General features: G+C 39.3%; 3 protein-coding genes across 3 annotated transcripts in view; 1 reads left to right on the forward strand and 2 right to left on the reverse strand.

Moving 5' to 3' along the window:
• The first annotated feature begins 37 nt into the window (after nucleotides 1-37).
• On the forward strand, nucleotides 38-6421 carry LOC113686808 (uncharacterized). Its single transcript, XM_089189798.1, has 7 exons — nucleotides 38-188; nucleotides 622-676; nucleotides 1214-1292; nucleotides 2419-2506; nucleotides 3314-3368; nucleotides 3955-4014; nucleotides 4488-6421. The coding sequence occupies exons 1-7, from the start codon at nucleotides 163-165 to the stop codon at nucleotides 5307-5309; spliced, it is 1185 nt and encodes a 394-aa protein (XP_089045924.1). The 5' UTR covers nucleotides 38-162; the 3' UTR covers nucleotides 5310-6421.
• LOC113686820 (gastric triacylglycerol lipase) overlaps nucleotides 6328-15068 on the reverse strand; it is a 10106-nt gene continuing 1365 nt past the window's right edge. Inside the window, exons 2-7 of the mRNA XM_027204497.2 lie at nucleotides 15003-15068; nucleotides 9658-9901; nucleotides 8871-9026; nucleotides 8057-8128; nucleotides 7585-7656; nucleotides 6328-7205 (exon numbers count right to left, since the gene is read on the reverse strand). The exon at nucleotides 15003-15068 is cut by the window's right edge and continues 257 nt beyond it. Coding sequence (XP_027060298.2) covers nucleotides 6975-7205; nucleotides 7585-7656; nucleotides 8057-8128; nucleotides 8871-9026; nucleotides 9658-9901; nucleotides 15003-15068 — 841 coding nt within the window. The 3' untranslated portion in view covers nucleotides 6328-6974. The remainder of the gene's footprint in view (nucleotides 7206-7584; nucleotides 7657-8056; nucleotides 8129-8870; nucleotides 9027-9657; nucleotides 9902-15002) is intronic.
• LOC149036327 (uncharacterized) lies at nucleotides 10714-13014 on the reverse strand. The gene has a single exon (XM_089189800.1). The coding sequence runs from the start codon at nucleotides 12938-12940 to the stop codon at nucleotides 12386-12388; it is 555 nt and encodes a 184-aa protein (XP_089045926.1). The 5' UTR covers nucleotides 12941-13014; the 3' UTR covers nucleotides 10714-12385.

Below are 15068 nucleotides of genomic sequence, written 5' to 3' on the forward strand. Positions count from 1 at the left end.
TCATAATTCCTAAGAGAGAACTTGTTTTGTTGCTGATTGTAAATTATTGGAAACCTTTCCTTATTAACAATTTAGTGACGTCATACACCGAACTACATTGTCGTCTTTGCTATTATGACGACATAAGAGAACTTTTTGCGCCCTGATCCATAGGCGCAAGATATGAAAACACGTCGTAGCCAAGCGAGGTAAGAATTACTTGAAACTAATCAATGTCTGAACATGTTTACCAAATGAAAGTTAAAAGTACTCAGAATGAACGCTTCGATCCGTATCCAAATTGTTCGTTTTGCGCAGACCAAGCTTTTATCAGTCGCTTTAACCACTTAGCACTCGTATATTACGAGATTGAGCGAGGAGGGAACATGATTTAGCTTAAAAGAAATATTTCCTAGAAACAACAGCTTCTCAAGTGGTTCACCGTACCAAAACCTTTATCCAGGCAAAGCATACTAGTTCACTCCAATCACAACCGGATGTCAGGCCCCAAAGTCAAAAGAGAGATCTTCTCTTGCCCAAAGTTACACGCTATAGTTCTGAGACCTTCAAGATATAAATCCCCTGGAAGAGTATGCGCTGATATTGGTTTTATTCAAAAGTTCTCCCGTTATTTTCGCACAGTTCTCCATATTCAGATCCCCAGTATTTCTGGAATGGACTACTGGAACAATGGATGGTGAGTAAGAGATGGATAAGCGGAATTTAATCAATATCGACTCTTGTTTTATCAGAGGACTGAACAACATGTTTTATACTACGACTACGACAAGAAGTCGACATGTGGAATCTTCACTCTAAGCGGCTGAGATTGTCTGTATTTCTGTTGCGTTGATATCGTCAATGGGTTTCTCGGAACTTTTGCTGATACAGTTCAACTTGGATAGTTTTAACCATTTACACCCTACAAAAAAAATATCAACTGATGATATTCTCTTGCACCCTAAAATTGATAAACACATTCTCCATTCTTTTTTCCACGTATTTCCTAAGGTACCGATGAGGAGAATTTGTTTGACAATCCAAAGCTTCTTACGTTGGTGATCATTTCCTTTATGGCCTTGATATTTGTCTCAGAGGTGATATAGTGAGGGGAGATTAGAATGTTAGTCTCTCTTAGGGGTTAGGAAAGGATTGAATGCCAAATACAAGTTTTATGCAAGCGCCAAATTCGGCTGAAATGAACTTACCTATTTGTAATAATTTTTTTGTAAAGGATTTAAGGGCAAACTACATCCCTGAGGGTCAACTTCCAATGTGCAGAGAAAAGCCTTCGAGAAAGAACTTCAGAGAAGGTCAGAGAATGATTTCAAGTTTAGCACTTCGCACTAAATAAATTTCCCATGGTAGTAATCAGTAGCGGATCTAGACCTTGAGCTAAGGGGGGGACCCGGTTGTTTGTCGCTTGCCCTGCCGGCTTTTCTTCCTTCTGCGATTCTTTTTTTATTTTTACCCAAAATAAGGTGGGGGGGGGACGGACCCCTCGGCCTTTCCCCTAGATCCACCTCTGGTAATACAATGAAACATGTTATGTCTCCTTAATACGTTCCACAAAATATTTCGGTTTCACAAAATAATAGACAGTGATGGCTAGATAAAGCCATTTAAACGAGGATCGATGAAACACATTTTCCTACAAGTAAACTGGGAGCAAACTATATAGTACTCCAATTCTATGAAGTACTTGAGTAACACTTTAATCCCAAAGCTATAACTGAGGACGGGGTCATTCAAATAAAGTTGATTATTTAACCCTATACACCCTAACATCAGTATGCAAGTTCTCCATACTGTTCTCTAAATATTCCCTATGGTACTTACGAGGAACCACACCCAATCAACCCTTTAACTCCCAGAAGTGATCAACATGAAACTTCTCCCCATAATATCCTTAGACTATACAACAAAAAGGTAATGAGAATATTCAAACTAATCAGGTAGAAGTTGTTATCTTGATCTAACACCAAGTTCTCAAGACTAATTTACAAGGAAATGTGTTACAGGTAGAGGAGAGAATTAACAATAAGATCTTAAGAGTTAAAGGGTTAAGAGCTTCTTAAATTTGCGATTACTCTCTTAATTCTCATAACCTTAATTTTTGATTCGGGGATGATACTGTTGGGAGAAATTTATTGATTATCACTCCCAGGGGTTAGAGAGTTAACTTAATGTTCGAATCGAAGCTTGGATAAAGTCGATCATTATAGCCTTAATTAGTAGCTGTGGAGTCAGCTCAGAATGTCATTGACTTCCGTATTTACTTTGTTCCCTCTCTGCGTTTTGTACATTGAGGGAAGGAATATTTTTGCCAACTACGAAAGATTTGTTCATTATTGAAATATTTTTAAGGCATGAATGGCAGCAAATTGATTTTTGGTTAATATCAATTGCGAAATGAATCCCATATTCTTTTATCGTCAGTTGATCAAGTATCAAATCTTCGTATCGATCTGAGGGAGGATTTACTTAGAAACTGGACGGATCAGGAAAAAGCCAATTTCATTCAAAGGTACCTGTATTCTTGAAAAGAAAATTAATACCCGATACTCACAGTGTCATCTCCTCCAAGAAGTACTTTCATGCATGGCTAACAGCAGCCTTCAAGGAAAAGCTGACGAAATGTTTCAGGATAACACTACAATAGATCTAATTTGCATCGCATCTGGGCGGGAGTAGCATAAGTCTTGACAGTTAAATTAAGGTCCATTATAGTCTTGGTATGTTCCATTCGAGGGTACGAATCCTTGGGTGAAGTATTCCATATCTAGCTTGTTGAATAAAAGGAGTAAGCTTCAAAGAAACTATGATTCTGCGTCGGGTATTACAAGATAATGATTTGGTTTTAACAACTGGGTTGATAATGTTAATTGGCCTCTGTAAAGGGTCTCTAAAACCGACGTTTCGAACGTAAGCCCTTCAATTCGCCCTGACGAAGGGGTAACGCTCGGAACGTCAGTTTCAGAAACCCTCTATGAAGTGGCGTTGAAATTTATCACTGGGTTCTTACTAATGAGTTGCACATATACTCTCATTCGCAAATGTTGTATCAATTTCAGTAAAATTAGCGCCAGAACCATACCCGTCCCTGATTCCTTAAGGCAAATACAGGCCATAATGACTCGAAAGCTCGTTTGCTTTTTCGATCCCTTACTATACTAGAGAATGTCAGGCATATCAAGGTAGAATGTAATTTAGATAAAGACAATATATAATGGCTCGTTGAATCGTAGGACCGTCTAAAATTGAGTTATAAGGAAAATATGATTATGATAAGAAGTAACGACTCATAAGTAATTCCAGTTCCGATATGTCATAGATTAACCGAGGTTGGAAAAGATTTCCAGTTGATTGCAGACACTTTGCCGGGAAAGGTAAGGTGGATAAAGTGCTAAGTTAAAACAAAACATAACATTCCGGACAATAATTCGAGTTCAACACAAGTTTAATTTTAAAGTAATTATAACACCTGACCTTATCAAGTCTTCCTCAATCTCCCCACACTCTTCCCGATCCCAAAAGCAAAGCCCATCGCTTTTTTAATTTGACATTACAAACTGGATCCAGTGACTTCACATGAACACAGAGTGGTAGCATTACATACACAAATATCTCTGTCCAATGGTTGACTTATTTCTATGAATACTTTTGTAACAATTTATATTTGCACGCCCAGAAGCTTGTGACTGACACAACATAGAAACAGAGTACGAAAGTGACATGTAAGGTCCACTCGGTTCAAATGCAATTCTTCGGTAATATTGTAAGATCTCAAGGTGACGTCAGAGAGTGATTTAGCATTATCAATTGTGTTGATAACGTAAAATGGCCACCGTTAAGAGTTTCAAAGCTAACATTTCAAGCGTTAGCCCTTCGTCAGTAGCGTTGTCCGCTGGGATATTTGCTGTTTCGCTTCAGACGATGATTCCCAATTATTTTTTACAACCTTTAACTTTGCAGACAGTGGTTCAATGCATTCAGTATTACTACCTCACCAAACATAGATGTTGCTACAAGAAAGTGAGTAACTTTTGCAGCTGATGCAATCGAGCTGCGCGCGCGTTAAGTCAGTGACACACTAGGTTGCGCATATTTCTTGTGCCAGTTTTTAGTTTTTATCACATTTTTACTTCATCTGTGACTTGTTACTGGAAAGACGCACGGCAGCATGGAATCTATTTGATATATAGAACCCAAACTAAATTCTGTCCATTGATAATAAATTAATTCGGATAGGATTGTGGACGGACTCAATTCATTGTGACAACACGGCTCCGCCGCACCCGTTCTTCTGGGTGTCAGGCAATGTTCTTAAAGAACATGATATCAAAAAGATGAAGGAGCGAGGAGGACAACGCCTGTTGTCGCTTGGTTCTCCTCACGTGATGAATTACGACTTAAGTGCATTTATAAATAATTTTTACGCTATTTGAGAAGCAGAGAGAACCGTTTACATGGAAAATTTTATTATTAATGTTGACTTTTCATTATAGTTACTTAAGAGGGCGATATATCACAAAAATGGACTTAAAACACGTCGAGCTAAATCATGTGGGATCAGTCAGAGGGCGAACGAAAAGAAACGAGAAGCAATTCGTGATATTCGTACTGTTGCTAAAGGCAAGCTACGAAAAGCGTTCTCTTGTCCAGAGCCTAAGATTGTAGAACCCAGAGAAACATCACGTTTTGAGAAGAGCAGAAAGAAGGAAGAGAGTGCCTCAGAAAGTATGATACAATGTGACAAAAACACCGCGGGAAGGTTAAGAAACAGCGATGCTAGTCCGAGTGTAGAAGTAAATGTAAGTTTACATAAGAACTTAAATGGGGCAACGAAGGGTAAATCATCGAAAGATGTTAATCAGGGCAAAGGTGTTGCAAAAGGATCAAACAGGCGTGGAAAAGTTACCTCCGCTAGAGCAGATTTCATGACTAATTTGCAAGAACTGAGTCGTGGAAAATCGAAGAAAAAAATGATTACTAGTGACCAAAGCAATAACGACTCCACCAACAGAGGAAGTTTGGGTAATAAGCAAGAAAGAATGTGCGTTGGCTCCTCGGACTTAAGCCAACTGGACAAAGCAAATTTTATCACCATGCGTGATAGAGATGAACTAAGTGAAGATTATCCTGCACTTGATCGCACTTTGAATCTTAATCTGAGGAGTAGATATGGAGATTACGACAAAATAAAAAGCAATTCCAATTTCTCGTGCGGAAAGATGCCAAGTGGACCATCGTGTAGCGGTATAGATTCACTCAAAGTTTCTCCAACCACTACTAGTGAAAACAGGACGAATGGAACTCTTAAGCGTTGAGGAACCAAGAACGATCGAAAATTACTCAAACGAAAGAGGGCTGATTTAACGGACAAGGAATTTGCAACCGACATCTATCTAGGAAAAGGATTCAAGAAAGAACCATCTAAGGTCGATCATAATCATCTGAACTTAACAAATGTCGATATAACAACAGGTGTACCTTGTAGGGATCACGAGGTGAAGCCGAAAGAACGCAACACGGTAAAAGGAAAACGCATGCGACGTAAGACTTTAGCAGATGAATGGCCTGAATTCACAGATGTACTGTTGCCTTGTTATAAGAGCGCAAGAGGAAAGAGTTTGAAAAGAAACTATCCCTCCGTTAAAATCCAGAGAAGAAACCTCTGCCCTGTAAGATCAACTGGCGAGAAACATAGTTGTTTTGACAAAAAGACATCTTGCTAGGTGGTTGAAGAGGCTAGACATATATCTTACCCAAAACGAGATGGGAATATTGTACGAGCTAAAGGCCTTTCCAAAGTTGGTTGCAGTACAAAAACGACTTGCAAGGGTGAAATTACTGCATAAGATAATAGGAAATATGGAGGAATTTGGCAGAAAGACGATGATTGTGTAATAACATGTGTGAGGAGAATGATAGAGAAAGAGCGAAATAGACAAGAGGCGATCTTAGAGGCTAATGTGGTAGATTCACACTCATGGTTCACTAGACCTTTTACGAAAGAATAACTTCATAGGGAATGATGGTGATAAGAGAAGCCTTAAGGGAAATGCTTGACGAAAAATAACTCCAAATGCCACAAACGTTTTTGATAAAACTACACCTTCGAGCTCGAAAGAGTAATTTTTAGAAGGGGAATCAAGAGATCGTGCTCGAGTGAACCGGGGAACAATAAGAGATCTGGGGAGGCATTTAATACGAAAAATCGTCACAGCAAAGACAACAAGACGAAGCCGCCTGAGCAGGGAAGGAGTGGAAAAATGGAAGCCCTGAATCGGCGCAACAAAAGTTGGCCGCAGTTTGGCATTATTGACAATAAAACCGGAAACGTTCTACTTTGGACAAAATATATATAAAATAAGACTACACAAGAAATCACTGCAGTAGAATAAAAGGAGATGCTGAATCGTCTGAATTTTTTTTTAAACCAAATGATCTTAACTTATTTTTGCACGTAAAAAAATCGTTGAAAACTTTCCCTTAAGCGTTCCCTATTCGAGGAGACACGAACTTTGGTCTCAAGGACTAAAAATTATGATTCCCATCATGGGATTTGTAATCCCTAATAAAGGGGAGAGCTTTCTTAGCCTCCAAAATGTCCCTTAAGAGGGAGTTTCCTGAATTTTTTAAAAAATGATTAATCGATATAAAAATTCTATATAGTCAATTTCTCTCATTAAAATATTGTGCATACAATAGTAAATTACTAACAACAAAGCTTTACTTTCTCATCTAGCGACATAATCGGTGTGGAGTAACGTAAGAGAAATTACGCTTTAAAAAAAATTTTGTTTAACTATGAAACCATTACTCTTTAACGATTTAACTTTTTTCGGTGAGGCGCTTTTTCAGAAACAAGTCACATTAAGAGTGACAATAGCAAAGCTTTTGGCCAATTAAAATAACCTTGGATAAGGTGCTCTGTCGTATTTATCCTGACAATTTTCTCATTTTCGCTTTTTGTATTTCTTCTAGCTAGCTTATACGTCTCTCATGTGCTTTATGATATCATAATAAACCACTCTAGGCGCGTCCAAACCCCAAAGGAAGTCCATGTGATCCCACTTTGGGATATACTTGTCATACAGTTTGTTCGGCAGCAGAGGTAGCAGCGCCCGCACATCTGTTGGGTCAGCTAACCAGTCATTCTGAGCCCAGTACAGAGCCACAGGAACAGTCATAGCTGTTGCATTATATAGGGGTGGGGTGTCCTGTGAACAAAGATTGTTGGGAAACATTTATTCTTTAGTGAACTTAAGATTTCAAAAAATCACTTGTTACTTGTAGGTCTTCGAAAAGATTATTAAGAACAGGCCATAAATAAAGATTGCAAAGGGAAGGTATTGTCAAACTAACCATATTTCGAAATAAAGGGGGTAAGTCTCTAAAGAATCTATCTCTATCTATCTATCTGCATATTTCGAAATAGCTTGATACTGGATAGGCTCGATTACCAGCAGCTGTTCGGGAACATGAGCCCGCGCCCCTCCTCCCGAACGCTTGGGGAGGAGCATGGACTGGATACGAGGGAGCAGCGACAATCGAGCTTGGATACTATACTCTCAAGCCGGAAAAACATAGATTATTTACCTGTCCGTAGTGTTCCCTGTTCTTCTCTGCACTTTCGTAATTAAACATTTGAAACTTGTTGGAATCTGTCATCTGTATAGAGGTAGATACTTTAATTTTTGTTTCATATTGCAGCACCATTTAATAAATTTCTCAGTAACCACAACATAGCAGTGGAAAAAACTTTTCTTGTAAGGACCGTGACGAACTAAGAAAGTAAAAGCTTGATTCCATCTCCTGTGCGTTCTCTACAAGCGTACATGAGATGTCTATTTTAGACCTTTACGCGTAGTGTACAGCTGGCAGAAAGTATTCGCAAAGTGTGTCAGAAGTGTTGTATATAAGTGACATTTTTCGTGCAAGTACCTGATGTGTTTTAAGGTTAAAAAAAAATTACTGTTTAACAACACGAATAATTAAGTTCCAAATAACTGAGAATGGTGTTTGCACCACTGCACGATCAAATATACATATAAGACGCCACTTAACGTACCTGCAAGAAGTGTATCATGTTTTTCACCGATGTGCCTGCTGGAGTGTGAGATACATACACTGGAAGTCGCGTCTGTCAAGAAAATGAAATTCACATTTACCACTTGCTTGCCTTCACTTGCTTCTAATCATATTCTCCATACCGTTCTCTATACATTTTTATAAGCTACTGATAGGGAGAATTTGTTTAACAATCAAGAGCCTCTTTAGTTAGTGATCATTTCCTTTATTCTCGTGGCCTTAATGTGTGACTCAGGGGTGATATTGTTAGGAGAAATTAGATGCTAGTCATTCTCAGAGGATTAATCCAATGTTAATCCATACAGTTGGAAATAACAAGGGAAAGAGTAACTTAGAAAACTGAAAATATTTTTAATGGAAGCTGGGTGATTCGCTTGCAGGAAGATTGTAGTCCTTCAGAATATGGTTGGCTGTAGAATATATCCTCAATTTTTAAATTTCAAGTAACAATTTTTCTCTTCCTCTCCCCCTTTGTAGTCTTTTTGTATTCACACGCGGCGTGCATGATTTCACAAATTAGCCAATCACGTCAAAGAACTCTAAACTTGACATTGAAAACTGGTGTGGACATTTATCACGTACTGTTTGTTTGTTTTTGCGGAGTTTTAGTTGATTTTGAGCTTTAGTTCGCCTAAATGTGTTACCCCTTTGTTTTCAATTTGAAGAAGTTTCGGAGTTTTTAATGTAGCCAAATGTTGTGGTTCATTTAACAAGTTTAATACATATTTTCCAAGGAGTATGGACTCTAGCCTCTCTTTTCGTAGATAGATTTTGTACAGTTTGCGAAGACTTACCATATTAAGTTGTGTCTTGTCATATCCAGCGATGAGAAAAACGATATTCGAGCAGATTAAGTCTAATTCGTGTTCGTCACACACGTGGTCAGCTAACCAGTGAATGAGGAAATCGGACGGAAGGAAATCCCGCACACCCAGAAGTTTGAACAAGAACTAAGGAAGAGCAAAGAAACAATTGTACATTAATAAAAGTTTGCTCGAATCATAAACTAGTGAGTCGCTCTGTACGAACGAAAATAATAATATTTAATACTTATATTGCGCTTTTTCTATAAAAATACTCAAAAGCGCATTACAATATTATTAAAAACTAAATTAAAACCAGTAAAATTACACGGTAAAATTACAATATTACAATATTAACATTACAATATAGTAAAAAAAACTCGTTTAATCTTCTACGCATTTCATTTGATAATAGTAGACTTCACAAGTAGTTTTACAAGTTGGGTAAATAAGCTTTTTTAGACGTTACATCGACGAGCATGTGATTTGTTTGGGGGTCACAGATTTAGTAACTGAAATAATTTGTCCTTATGACCTTAAACTTCATTATAAACAAATGGGGGCTTCCTACCCTCGCACCCATTAACTGAGTAGCTTTTCTCTATTTTCCTGAAATTTTTCATCATACTAGGTGCACGTTCGTCATCGTCTTTTAGCACAAAAAAGAAAAAGTTAAGGTAACTGTTCACAACTTTAGTTTCTGTAACTACGTCTTACTCTGTTATGCGACTGAAAGGTGAAGGGAAACTGGTAAAAGCTGCCAAGTATTAATTCTTACCTCAAGTTCCGGTCCGAGATGACGGAAATATTTAATTGGACTTTCAATGTGACCAGTAGTTGTCACGGGTCCAAGGGCAAAGAACCTCTTCACCAATTTGGCCAATTCTTTATTCCTTGAAAACTCTGCAAAGGCGATGAGCGTTCCTTGCGAATGCCCCACATAATACAACGATGGCTGAGATGTCTTCGATACCACAAACTTCAACATGGCGGGAAGGTCATATCGAGCCATCTCATCCCAGCTATGAAAAAGAGAAGGTCAAAAACCATCGTAAGATGATTTTCAATTCGATGAACTTGTTTCAGTTTGAAAAATATTAAGATATTCTGCGAGGCCTAGATTACGAGCAGTCCCTTCTTTTCGCAGAAGTCCGTTGCGCGAGTGAAAAAAAAAGAGAGGAAAAATAATTGGTGTTAATGAAAACTTGCTCATGCACAGGCGGCCCAAGCTCCAGCTGTGAGATGATCATCTTGCGCAATAACAGTCATGGCGGAATTATAAGAGTTTGTATGGGAATATTTACGACCGCTCTAAGGAATAAAAAAATACGTCAAATTCTCAATAAAAATACCTCACCTTACTTCCACAGTGTATCACTTGTTATCTGACCGCTTAATTTGATGAACAGAGCCCATTTAAGCGAGTTGTTCATTTCGAGGTTTTCAACGTACATAAGAAAAGCCCAAGGCTGAACACTCCATTTCCGAACGCCTGAGCCGAGAAGCGAAAAATCCAAGCTCAAAATGACCGGGCGGCCACAAATCCAACGCAGAATCCAAGCACATATACTGTAGTTTCATTTCAATTCACTAAAAACTCAATCGTCCCCGTGCAACCGACACTAAGCCGCAGTTTGCTTCAAAAATTTCCAGTTTAGAGGTTTCTAACAGCCCGCGGCCACATCAACCTTGACACACGACCGTTGAAAACCAGCTTGGTAACCCTACCTCCTTTTTAAACTGAGCCTCTCCGGGGACCATACCGTCGGTTGTCGTCAATAAATAGATCGTTTTCACGTGACGTCACATCATTTCCGGTCGGCCATATTGGTGTACCACTTTCGATTGCGTAATCCCCGTAATTTTTCCACAATTATCGTTCCCACAAGTAAAATGGATTCAAAAGAGTAAGAAAAAGAGTCCCAGAACAAAAGCGGGGTCGACTATTCTTTTCCGATATCCGAATACGCGAAGCAGCTGGATTTTCCAGTCAGAGATCGATATTTACAGAAAATAGCGGCAATTGGAATTGATCCAGTTTTAGTCGAAGGGAAGGACTTTAAGCCGGACTGTTTGCCTCCTGTTGAATCCACAGATATTTTGTGTTATCTTGTCTTGGAGACAAGTTTCCTCACTCAGAAACAGTTTAAAGCTTTCCGAAGTCTTGAAGCATATAACCAAATGGTCTCTGGTTTTATCGCAAGCGTGCAAGGCCACATAATCGCCGACAAGTTTCTTGTTTTAGCAAAGGTGAGACATTCCCAGCGTATGAACGACTCTCTTATTTCATGTTGGGTTATCACGGAAAGAGAAGGAACAATTTTGTTTGCACACTGCTTAGGTTGCAAGGCTGGCCTGGCAGAAACCTGTTCGCATATAGCAAACGTGCTATTTTATCTGGAAGCGTGGACAAAATAAATGGCAGACTTGCCTGCACGCAAGTGAAGTGCTCGTGGCTTTTACCTACCTACGTCAAACAAGTAGAATATGAAAAGGTGCGAGAAATAAACTTTACATCCGCAAGGAAAATAAAAAAACGATTTAGATGCCAAGATTGAGAACCTCTCCAATGTTTCCAGCCCTGATAACTCTGCTAAAGGAAACGTGTCAAAGGAGATCCCTGTTCCCTCAAAACCGGAAATGGATACCTTTTATGCTAAACTTAGTAAGTCTAGTAGCAAGCCCATCGCTCTAAGCTTAATACCCGAGTATGCAGACAGCTATATCCTCAAAAGTCGCTGCGTACCTACAATTAGCGATCTATTTGATAAGAGGTACCTCGCTCTGAGTTATCCTGAGTTATTAAAAGCTTGTCAAGAGGTAGATATTGAGATTACAAAAGAACAAATCTTACAAGTTGAGAGAGATACTGTCGCACAAGCGAAGGGTAACTCCCTGCGATGGTGAAACCATGGTCAGCCAAGACCAGATCCCCAGGCAACAACTTATTTAAAATTCCACAGTTCTCAGTTAAATATTTGTCTGATGTTCGTCCTTCCCAAGCTTGGGAAACATAGGAGATTGTACCTTGTGGAGTTATCCCAATCAGCACCTTAACAGTGTTATGGTGTTTGTACGATGACCATGTCTGTGCTCTTGCGAGCAGATTTGATGGTCTATTAATAAATACTTCGAAACAATCAATAATCACGGTAGTTTTGTTTCCAAATGAATATTTAAAACACTGTGGCATAGTTCGCCATAAATCCTCACGTTCAGGCCAGTTGATAAGTGGAGCCAGGCGTACATCTAGCGCTACCATCCAGGATGAAAAAATCCTTGAAACTGTTGAAAGGGAGACATTAAAGCGATATGAAAGATCTTGATGTGGAGCGTCAAGTTTAAGTTTTATCAAAGCCATGACAAACTCTTGAAATGTGGTCAGATTCTGGGACTTGTAAGCAACAAACGGAGAAACATGTTCGAAAACATTTTGCAGGATATCGAAGGAAGGCAATCCAGTGTAGAATTTAACTTTTTCTTCGTTTTGTACAAATTCCCACCGATCAAAATGGTTTCCGGTCAATGTTTAGAGAGCTGAATAAATATTCAAACTCTTCAGTTTGTGTGCCAGCTTCAACTGTTAATTTTTTCTCTTCGTCCTCATTTCCTTCAAAGCTAAGGTTTGAAACCTGTTCACCGGGCTCATTAAGTTTCTGTCTCTTCGCCGTTCGCTCTAGTTCTAGCTCTCGTTCTCTCTTTTCAAGTTCACGTTCCCTCGCTCTCTCGCTTCGTTTTGCCGCCGCTTCTTTATGATCTGCTCGATCAGACGCTTTCTTGTGTCCCAAAAGCAATGTCGGAACCCATTCAATATTAAATTTATCCCAGCTCTTAGCTGCCCTTCCTGAAACAAAATGCTTTTCGCACACACGATCGTTTTCTAAGATCTCTTCGGTCAGATCGTCACTGTTTATCGCTGAAATCCAGCGCGATCTTCTTTCTTCGGATAGTATCTGTGCCTCTTCGCCTTGATTTGTGACCACAGAAGGCACCCTTGCAAAGTACAACCCTTCATCTCGTCCACTTTTGCTGCCACAGCCAACGATCAGACACAAAACCATGTTCCACGCGAAGGACGCTACTAGTTTGTTTACAATTGAGGTACACCAATATGGCGGCGTAGCAACGGTAGTCAAGGAATTGGTCACGTGAGTGAAAACGTTCTATTGTTTTAGAACCACGGGTCCCCTCAGTAGAAATCGATCGAGAGGCTATTGTTTCGATCGGCCAATCGAATTCGCCTCCGGAAATGTTTACAAATTCAAAATAATTTACAAGCATAGTTGCAAACCGCATAGCTGATCTCGTAAATCTCGATAATTTCCTTTTAATTTCAAAAGATAAAAATGTCGTCTGTAAAAAATAGTCTATTCCACGGTTGCAGCAAGGACGTAATCAATTCGAACTCGTATCTGAAATGGAAATCGTAGTAAGGCCCCACAAGCGTGTAGTCGCTTTAACAATTATCGTGTTTAAATAAAGTCTTTGTATTGTATTGTATTGTATTGTATTGTTGCTGGACATCCGTTTTAATATTTTCACGCATGGAAATGGACAATTTAAATCCAAATGTACAAATTATTTTTCTTTGAATTATTACAAGAGATACTGTTCGGATGAACTTGTGCATTGACCCAGTCTCAAGTCTGAAAGAGCCGAAATAAATTGCAGATCATCTTCCGACTGTCGCATTAACTTTGTCAAGCCAAAACGATGCGGAATGCAGAGGTCGAACAAAGGGGAATAGAACTCGATCGATTTCTACTGAGGGGACCCGTGGTTCTAAAACAATTTATTGACGAAAACCGACGGTATGGTCCCCGGAGAGGCTCAGTTTAAAAAGGAGGTAGGGTTACCAAGCTGGTTTTCAACGGTCGTGTGTCAAGGTTGATGTGGCCGCGGGCTGTTAGAAACCTCTAAACTGGAAATTTTTGAAGCAAACTGCGGCTTAGTGTCGGTTGCACGGGGACGATTGAGTTTTTAGTGAATTGAAATGAAACTACAGTATATGTGCTTGGATTCTGCGTTGGATTTGTGGCCGCCCGGTCATTTTGAGCTTGGATTTTTCGCTTCTCGGCTCAGGCGTTCGGAAATGGAGTGTTCAGCCTTGGGCTTTTCTTATGTACGTTGAAAACCTCGAAATGAACAACTCGCTCAAATGGGCTCTTTTCATCAAAGTAAGCGGTCAGATAACAAGCAATACGCTGTGGAAGTAAGGTGAGGTATTTTTTTTGAGAATTTGACGTATTTTTTTATTCCTTAGAGCAGTCGTAAATATTCCCATACAAACTCTTATAATTCCGCCATGACTGTTATTGCGCAAGATGATCATCTCACAGCTGGAGCTTGGGCCGCCTGTGGCTCATGCAGATCCGGTGTTTCTTGAAATGTACCAGCCCTTCCCTCCTCTCTTCACACCCTGGTCAAAGGTCGTCCTTGTGACCCAAGAATGAGTCAGGGTTAAACGGTGACGCTCAAGATTTAAACCGTGATAAAAAAAAAAAAGATTATTCAGCTGCTTTGATGGCTTACCACATGTTTGAGTTACAGTTTTAGTTTGAAATAGAAATTTTAACTTTACATTAACTTCACATTTAATTTTGAAATGAAAAATTTAGAAACAGTGCAAAGTCTAGTGACTCTTAAGTCATCACATATGAACGCAGGATCTGTAAAAACACTCGCCCACGCAGATCTGGTGTTTCTTTTTTTAAATGTTACTTAGCTTCCCGTTTTAAAAAACATCCAGGTCATAGTCCATTAATGGGACAGACAGGATAACAAGGGGGGGGGGGAGGGGAGAAGTGTAATCATTTTACCTTCGGGCCTGGTAATTCCCGATCTTTATAAGCTCAATTATTCATGACTCGTGTATAACCTTTTATTCGATATTCATGATTCGTTTTAACTTGTATCTCGCGATTCATGATTCCTAAACTTTGAATACTAAAATTCATAATTATTTTATTAAACCGCTGTAATTCATGATTCATCCCTTCTCCCCCCCTCCCCCACTCGATAAGGGTAAGTGAGAAAGACAGGTAAACGCGCAGACTGTGAGTGAGAGAAAATGTTCAACAGCACTAAAAATTTTTCAGAAAATTAAAATAACGCCAAGCTCACCTAAAATCCCAGAATTCATCTGAATGGACGGAATAATTGACATGATGAAGGCCATAGGTATTCCCT

The sequence above is a fragment of the Pocillopora damicornis genome, chromosome 12 (genome assembly GCF_964200805.1).
Source record: "Pocillopora damicornis chromosome 12, jaPocDami1.2, whole genome shotgun sequence".
Lineage (NCBI taxonomy): Eukaryota > Metazoa > Cnidaria > Anthozoa > Scleractinia > Pocilloporidae > Pocillopora > Pocillopora damicornis.

What these genes read in the sequence shown, in the direction of transcription:
- LOC149036327 (XM_089189800.1), bottom strand. Translation starts at nt 12,940, where the DNA reads ATGGTTTTGTGTCTGATCGTTGGCTGTGGCAGCAAAAGTGGACGAGAT.
- LOC113686808 (XM_089189798.1), top strand. Translation starts at nt 163, where the DNA reads ATGAAAACACGTCGTAGCCAAGCGAG. An exon ending in ACACGTCGTAGCCAAGCGAG is followed by an intron (nt 189 to 621) that starts GTAAGAATTACT and finishes ATTTTCGCACAG; the next exon opens with TTCTCCATATTCAGATCCCC. An exon ending in GACTACTGGAACAATGGATG is followed by an intron (nt 677 to 1,213) that starts GTGAGTAAGAGA and finishes TTTTTTGTAAAG; the next exon opens with GATTTAAGGGCAAACTACAT.